The sequence below is a fragment of the Haemorhous mexicanus genome, chromosome 10, assembly GCF_027477595.1.
Source record: "Haemorhous mexicanus isolate bHaeMex1 chromosome 10, bHaeMex1.pri, whole genome shotgun sequence".
NCBI lineage: Eukaryota > Metazoa > Chordata > Aves > Passeriformes > Fringillidae > Haemorhous > Haemorhous mexicanus.
In genome coordinates this window covers 25,053,017-25,061,501 of record NC_082350.1, presented here as the reverse complement: position 1 = coordinate 25,061,501, position 8,485 = coordinate 25,053,017, and the positions used below count along the sequence as shown (strand labels likewise).

General features: G+C 48.5%; 1 protein-coding gene across 1 annotated transcript; it reads left to right on the top strand.

Moving 5' to 3' along the window:
• The first annotated feature begins 346 nt into the window (after positions 1–346).
• On the top strand, positions 347–6,462 carry IQCJ (IQ motif containing J). Its single transcript, XM_059854879.1, has 4 exons — positions 347–460; positions 2,952–3,016; positions 3,865–3,945; positions 6,159–6,462. Exons 1-4 carry the CDS (start codon positions 347–349, stop codon positions 6,421–6,423), a joined length of 525 nt encoding a protein of 174 aa, XP_059710862.1. The 3' UTR covers positions 6,424–6,462.
• Positions 6,463–8,485: the final 2,023 nt, after the last annotated feature.

Sequence of the window (8,485 nt, the reverse complement as noted above, 5' to 3'; positions counted from 1 at the left end):
CCACCCTGATGTTCCTGAGGACCATCCTGGTGTTCCTGAGGAGCCATCCTGATGTTCCTGAGGAGCCATCCCAGTGTTCCTGAGGAGCCATCCTGATGTTCCTGAGGACCATCCTGATGTTCCTGAGGAGCCATCCCGGTGTTCCTGAGGACCATCCCAGTGTCCCTGAGGAGCCATCCTGATGTTCTTGAGGACCACCCTGATGTTCCTGAGGACCACCCTGATGTTCCTGAGGACCATCCTGGTGTTCCTGAGGAGCCATCCCAGTGTTCCTGAGGACCACCCTGATGTTCCTGAGGACCATCCTGGTGTTCCTGAGGAGCCATCCCGGTGTTCCTGAGGAGCCATGCCGGTGTTCCTGAGGACCACCCTGATGTTCCTGAGGACCATCCCGGTGTTCCTGAGGAGCCCTCCCAGTGTTCCTGAGGACCACCCTGATGTTCCTGAGGACCACCCTGATGTTCCTGAGGACCATCCCGGTGTTCCTGAGGAGCCATCCCGGTGTTCCTGAGGACCACCCTGATGTTCCTGAGGACCACCCTGGTGTTCCTGAGGAGCCATCCGGTGTTTCCCTGCTCCAGGTGAAGAGCAGCGCTGCCGCACACGGATGTGGTTGCTGAGCAACCGCCAGAATTAAAGACATCTTTGGAGCCATCGGCACATCTGAGAGATGTCACTGCTCGGCAGCTCCAGAGTCTCCTCCTCCCATCTGTGCTCGCTCCCCTGGAAACTTGGCAGGGTTTTCTTCTCTCCAGTGCTGTGATCTGTGCACATGCCTGGAATCCCGGGATCACCGAGGCTGGAAAAGCCTCCAGGGTCCAACCAGTGCCCGATCCCCACCTGGTCACTGAGTGCCACTGCCAGGAATTCCTTGGACAGCTCCAGGGATGGACACTCCAAACCTCCCTGGGCAGTTCCAAAGCCTGAGCACCCTTTCCATGGAGAAATTCCTGCTGATGTCCACCCTGAGCCTGCCTTGGCCCAGCATAGGCCGTTCCCTCTCCTCCTGTCCCTGTTCCTGGTGGCAGATCCCAATCCCAACCTGGCTGTCCCCTCCTGGCAGGGAGTTGTGCAGAGCCACAAGGTCCCCCCTGAGCCTCCTCCACCCCCAGACTCCTCAGGTTTCCTCCAAAAACCCCAGGAAGAAAATGCTGTAGAAATAATATTTTTTCATAGATGGGATTGTTACTTTTTACAGGAACCTTCTGATTCCCGAACTAGTTCATCCCTCTTTTGTGAGGATTACAGACATTCCCCCCCACTGAAAGGCTGAAAATTGGATTAATAGATTTCCTTTCAGTTTTCAAACTCTCCTGTGTTGTTGTCACTAGAATTAACAGGCTCAGGAGCTATAAAAAGAGCTCCCTGCTTTTTCTGGGGAAACCCCCTCCCCTGGGAATTCAGAAATGGAACTGTCATGTGAGATTTCCCCCTGCCTTCCCCTCCCTGCCATGCTGGAATTCACTCTGCCTGCTTTCCAATCTCCAAAGTAATCCAGACTCAAGTGTGTTGTGCAATTAAAACAATTTAAAAAATGAAAAAAATTAAAATTAACCAACCCCAGGATGCTGGGTATGCTCAGGCTGAAAAATAATTAATGGATAAATGGAATGAGCACGTTAAGGACTAGGAAAAGACACTTCAGGTTGCTCTGAGTGTGCTCCTCAAGCTTTCCTGGATTTTTTTCCCTCAGTGTCTCCGTGCCTGGAGCTGCCCAATCCCTGTCCAGGTCTGTATGCAGCTGAAGGAGGGAAAAGAAAAGCCCAGGAAGTTTCACAATATTTTTGTTTTATCCGGGCTCAGAGAGGCCCCGTAACTCATCCTGGGTTCCAACAGAAGCATGGATCCCTTCCCGTGGAATTCCCTGGAGCTGGGTGGCTCTGGGCAGGATGTGGAGCTGGGGGTGGCACCATGCTGGCTGTCCCTGTCCCCCCCAGTGCCCCGGCAGCATCCCGGCCCTTTTCCATGGCTCAGCACCACGGGCAGCTCCATAAATCCCGCAGCGAGGAGCGCCGCTCGATACCCCACGGTTAATGATGCCCAACTGAAATTAGGATCGATTTCCTGTCTCCTCCTCTTCCCAATTATGCAAACGTGGCTGTGCCCCCTCCAGAGCTGCCTTTTATCCCAGCTTTTAGAGGCACTGCCCAGCGAGGTTTCATTCGGAATAGTCAAGAACATCACAACCAATTCTGCCTTTTGCTTTTTTGCTCTCTGCTCAGTCCTCACCCCGGGGTTAATGGAAAATGATGTCAAACACCAGGAGTGATTTATGGAAGTCAGGCAGCTTGTGGCACCCTGAGCTATGGATAAAGTCAACTGCAAATTGTTTTCACATTCTAAATTACTGTACCCAGCTCTGGAGGAGGCTGGAAAAACTGCCAGAGGGAAAATGTGGGAGAAGGAAAGGTTGTGTGGGTGTCTCTGAACTGAGCTGTGCCTCAGAAGAATTCCGTTTTTTAAGCCAAACCTCTGTGCTGAACGCCAGGGATGGATTTTTCCTGGGAATTACCATGGATGTGGGGATTCCCAGCTCCACATCTGCCACATTAAACTGCTGGAACAGGAACTGGGGCAGGCTGGAAATCTCTTCATTAGAGCCTGAATAGGTTTTGATTGCAGAACAAAGATTCTGGAAGCAGGAGCTGGTGCTCTTCCCAGGAGCATCTCTGGAATCAAAGACATCCAAGATGGGAAAAAAACCTTCCCTCTTTTATTTTGTGTATTATTTCTGTGGCTCTGATATTTCCTTTCAAACTTGTCCTGGATTATCAATAAGATATTGGTTTCTTTGTCATTGTTATGGATTTCTAAGTTTAAAATCTTGTAGGAGGCACTTGAGGGATTTTGTTTTGGGGTTGACTCAAAACTTGGTTTGTCTTGAGGCTCAGAGGAAATCTCCAAAGGCTTCTCATAAAAATAATTATTTTTCTCTCTCTCTCTCCTTGCAGGAAGAACTCAGGAGGCTCCAGCACACCCTGGAACAGGTCAATGATGGCAAAGACTCACTCCAAAGGTAAACGTGCCTTTTCCAAAATAACTCACCCGTGAGAAAGGGAAATGGATTTTCCAAGGTGGGAACCCTTTGCTGAGGGCTCCTCTTTGTCACAGAAAATATCCCAAATTTTGCTTTTCTCCCATTTACAATGGCTATTTTTAGTTCCAAGAGGACAATTTCTGACAATGATATCATTGAGTGCCCAGCAAAGTCTCAAAATAACTCCACAGGTCGGGGTCTGACCTCCCAGATTTCCCTGCTAAGAGCTGCATTCAATCCATGCTGCTGCTCCATCCAGGGCAGTGTTCCCAGATGCTGGAATTGGATATTCCAGCATTTTCAGATTGCTTTCTTCCAGCCATCAGTTCTCAGCAGCAACTCCTTGGCCATCATTTATTACAAAGAATTTATTCCTCACCCCCCACGTGGCTTTTGCTGCTGTAACTCATTTGCTGTCAGCATTCCCATTGTTCCTTTCCATTTCCCTCCCCAGCTTTTCCGGCGTGGCCACGGGGATGGAAGTTAATTTAGCAGGAATATCTGCTAGATCTGCCAGGGTTTGTTTTGTTGGTTTTTTTTTTTTTAATTTACAGCAGCTCTTTTGCTGGCTGTGCCTGTCACTGGAGCTGTGGCAGCTGGGAGATTTAAAACAGGAATTCAGGCAGGTTCCCAATGGAAAACTGGATCCAAATTCCCATTTTTTGTTGGGAGTGGACACAGAGGTCCAGATAACTTCTTCCAAAGACAGCAACAGCCCCTGATCAGCAGCTCTTGTTTGTTCCTGTCCAGATTAGGGAATTCATTCACTGGGTTGCAGGAGTGTCAGGCTGGAACACATTAAACTCATTTCCTTTTCTTTCCCACAGCCATCAGCTCACCATGGATGAAGAAAATAATATCCAGGAATATCCTATCAACCTCCAGCCCTTGGAATCCAAAGTGAAAATGTGAGTAAGGAAAAATGTTGGCTCTGCCTTGGAATGCAGCTGGGAGTGTCCAATTCCTGAGCTGCAGGATCCACCCTGGATCCATCCTGCATTTCTGTGTAACTGGGTAAAAGAGCTTCCAATTAGCAAATTAATGAAGTTCTCTATGTGTAAGAATGGGGAGCTGGGAAAACTGGGATTTTTCAGCCTGGAAAAAAGAGAAGGGTCCAAGGTGACCAAATTGTGGCCTTCCAGTGCCTAAAGGAGCTCCAGGAGAGCTGGAGAGGGATTTGGGACAAGGGACAGAGGGACAGGACACAGGGAATGGCTCCCACTGCCAGAGGGCAGGGATGGATGGGAGAGTGGGAATTGGGAATTCCTGGCTGGGAGGGTGGGAGGGAGTGGGATGGAATTCCAGAGCAGCTGTGGCTGCCCCTGGGTCCCTGGCAGTGCCCAAGGCCAGGCTGGATGGGGCTGGGAGCAGCCTGGGACAGTGGGAGGTGTCCCTGCCATGGCAGGGGTGGCAGGGATGGGATTTCCATTCCCTTCCCACCCAAACCATCCTGGGCTGAATCACAGAATCACATGGATTCCCTCTGAACCGAGTTTCAAATGTGAAACAGCAGTGTTGCACTCATTTTGTCATTTCCTCTGTGTAACTCAAGAATATTTGGGAATCTGCTGGATTTTTCCCTGTGTGCAGAGGCGCCAGAGGAGGGCAGGGCAGCACAGAGCCTTTTCTGTGCCGATTCTCCCATTGAACATCAGTTCCCCAGGGATTCCCCGGCAGGAGCAGCCCTGGAAGTGCGGAATTCCTGCCCTGCGCTCGGGAGGAGCGGGGTCAGGGGGAGGCTCAGCCGCGGCACACGCTGGCAGCGAGCGCACGGCCGGCGGGAGGGATGCGCGGCCCGCGGCTCCGGGAATGAGCTCCGGACTTCCCAACGCCACCCAGCCATGGAATCCTGGAATGGTCCGGGCTGGAAGGGACCTTCAAAGACCTTTCAGTCCAGCCCTGAGCAGGGATGTCAGCAATTAGGGCAGCTTATCAGCCTGATTTGGGGTGGTTTTAGGGGTGGGAAATCTTCCCCCCTGCCACCCTCATGGGAAGAGAAATCCTTCCTCATATCCTAAATCAATCCTCTCTTTGAATCCTAGAATCACTTTAATTTTTGCTGTAAGTTACATGATACGGAGTTTCCCCTGGTGTCAGTTATTCTATAAGTCCTGATTTTGAATTATTAAACTTCCCCACATATTTATCAGAGTCCAGGACTCCTTTTGGAGCCTCTCCCAGCGTGGATCCTCCAGCCCTGGAACAGGAATTGCCTCCATCCAGAGAGCACTGCCTCACTTACAGACCATTCAAATATTAATGCACATTAAAATAGTAAAAGGACATGAAGTTTCAAATTAAAACCCAGTCTTTAAAGCTTTTAGTCATGCAGATAAAAGCCAGATAAAATAATCCATTTTCAGGGAGCTTTTTAGGAGAGTAATTGTGACTTAAGCTCAGTCCATTTTCCAGCTTTAAAATAGAAATACATGTAAATATAAATATGTAGATATAAATATATATAAATATAAGTATGTAAATACTGCTCATCCCAGTGAATAAATCCTCAATTGCTTAAAAATCCTTCAAGGAGCTAATCCAGCAGAGAAGTTGTGGATGATGGAATTGTTCCAGGCCAGGTTGGAGGGGGTTTGGAGCAACTTGGGATAGTGGAAATTGTCCCTGCCCAAGGCAGAGGATGGAATGAGATGACATTTTCCAACCTAAACCATTCTGGAATTCCATGATTCCATGATACTGCTCTGGCTCTCAAATTCCAGTTGTATCTGAATTATAATTGGAAATGTGGTATAAAAATAAGATGTTGAAGTTTGCTGATTTCTTTATATGGTCAAATGGATATTTTAATTTTGATTGGAGAAATTCTGAGTTCTGGATGGCCTCAACTGAAATCACTTCCATAGGTTCTGGGATTGGGTTGGACTCTGAATAACATGGTAAGAGTCTGGAACCAGATCATCTTTAAGGTCCTTTCCAACCCAAACCACTCCGGAATTCCCCGCTTCTCCTTCAAAAATATCCTAAATGAAAAGTGGTGTCTTATAGAAACCCTACAGAATATCTCCACGTGATCCTTATCCAGATCAGGAAACAAAACCCAGGAACCCCCAGCCCCAGTGTTTTGAGCCAGGATCTGGACTGGAATCCTTTGTTCCCTCAGCATCCAGCGAGCATGGCGTGAGCACCTGCAGCACCAGGACCTGTCCCCATCCCCGGAGCTGCGGGACAAGGGCAGCCCGTCCCCGACGTCCCCGACACCCCCAGGGTCCCCAAGGTCCCCAGTGTCCCCAACGTCGCCGGCCTCGGGCAAGATGAGCAGGTCTGTCAGCATGAACACCTTCTCCGACAGCAGCACCCCCGTGAGTCCGGCTGGAGTTCCTCCTTCTTCCTTTCCTGGCTTCCTTTCTGGGGTTTGGGATAAGTGAAAGCTCAGCTGAGGGTGCACGGGCTCGGTAATGGGTTAAAAAGGGGTTTTAGGGGTCTCAAATCACCTCCAGGCAGAGACTCCTCTTGTGGGCTCATCAGGATGTGTGACTGTGGATATCAGACCTGGCATTCAGCAGATTTTGGAGGTGTTCTTGCTGGTAAGAAGGGGCTTCCAAAGTGGTCCTGTGTCCTGTGTGTTTAGGATATTGTGTTCCCAAAAAACCTCAAATTGTGGTGCTTTTCATGCAAAGAAATGTGGTTTCTTGGCTGATTTTTGGTTTTGCTTTGTTGTTTGATTTTTAATCAAAAAAGAGACTAAAAGAGACTAAAAGGGACTTTGAGAAGTGGATTTAGGAGATCAAAATCAAATTTGATTTTGGAATAAATATTCTGCCTTGACCAGTGGTTGGAGGCTGCATTTCTCTTTTTAAGGTGACCCTAAATAAACCCCAAATACAGATCCCATTTCTGGAATACAAACAGCTCTGTGACTGTCTCTGAATTGGGATTTTTAGGTCAATAAATAAATAAATACAGAATCTAGAGATGTAGCCTTCAGCTTTGTGACAGAGACAAGATTTGAGGGAATTGCAGACTGGAGCTCGTGGGATAATTCAGGAATTCCAGGAGCAGGGATTGCCCTGGTGTGTGGTGCAGGAAGTGTCTCCCTGCTCCTGAGGAGAGAATGGTTTGGTTGGATCCTCACTGTCAGTGGCTGTTGTCACTCCCAGAACAGTATTTGGTGGCTTCTGAATCCCTACAAAAATCTGGGAATCATTGTTAGTGGTGTTCTTCAAGCTGAATAAATTTAATTCTGCCTTCAGCTGCAAAGTTGAAGTGATTTTAATCTCGTGAAGCCCAAGGCACTGATCAAACAGAGCTTTTCCTCACTAGTAACTCTGCTCTTGGAATTTTGGGGATAATTTGACTCTGTTCAGTGTTTATCCAAGTGTTGATCCAGGCCCAAAGTGAAGCTGTTTCCAGCAGATTTATTTTGGGATGTGGTGCTTGACCGAATTTAATAAAATATTCCTGAGGGCACTGCTTTATTTTTAGTTGGGAGCTGGAGAGCAGGAGGATAAAGTGGGCTGGAATATTGGGTTAGACACTGATTTTTCATGGATTCAACGGGTTTGGTGCCTTTAATGAGAGAAATAAATGAGGATATCAATGTTTATCTACCAGTGGAATCTGCTTCCAGCAGAGGTCCCTCGTACCCTGCGCAGGGACACTCCCGGCTGCTCCAGAGTTTCTCAGCACTGATCTCGTTTGGAAAATGACACTTTGGGATGTCTGGGAGCTCAGGAAGGGCAGCTGGGAGTTCTGTATTTGTGGGGAGAAAGTGATGGCTCCATCTCCGAGTGTTTGTGGGGTACCACACAGGGCTCCCCGGGCCTTCCCATGGAGAGAACTGATGGAATGGGTACAATGTCACAGCCTGAGGGATGAGGTGGGAATCAGAGGATTCTTGTTTGGCTGCTGCTTTGTAGCAAAGGAAGGTTTGTGTGTGTGTGTGTGTGTGTGTGTAGTACAAACAGTTACTTAACTGCTGGAAAAGATCTGTTATTGATCACGGATCATATCGTGGAATGAGGAGCACAGAGGCTGGAGCTGTGTTGTCTTCACTTGCTTTTGTTTTCCTTTTGCATGTTAATTTTTGCTAAAAAGAAATTAGAAGACAGATGTGTAATCGATTTGAAATAATGTTCTTCCTTGTAAATGTTTTACTTTTTGCTACCATGTAGAAAAGTGCCAAAACTTTCCTTCCTAGATGGTTTCCTGCTTTTTTTCCTCCAAAATCACTGAATGGTTTGGGTTGAAAGAGACCTTCAAGCTCATCCCATCCCACCCCTGCCATGGCAGGGACACCTCCCACTGTCCCAGGCTGCTCCAAGCCCCCATGTCCAACCTGGCCTTGGGCACTGCCAGGGATCCAGAGGCAGCCCCAGCTGCTCTGGGCACCCTGTGCCAGGGCCTCACCTCCCTCACAGGGAGGAACACCTTCCCAATATCCCTTCTCAATATCCCCTCCTTCAGCTTGAAGCCATCCCACTGTTCTGT

Bases quoted from the DNA above. Each gene is read 5' to 3' on its own strand.
- IQCJ (XM_059854879.1), top strand. From the start codon at position 347: ATGCCGGTGTTCCTGAGGACCACCCTGATGTTCCTGAGGACCATCCCG. The intron at 461-2,951 runs GTTCCTGAGGAC...CTCTCCTTGCAG, and splicing joins TTCCTGAGGACCACCCTGAT to GAAGAACTCAGGAGGCTCCA. The intron at 3,017-3,864 runs GTAAACGTGCCT...TCTTTCCCACAG, and splicing joins GGCAAAGACTCACTCCAAAG to CCATCAGCTCACCATGGATG.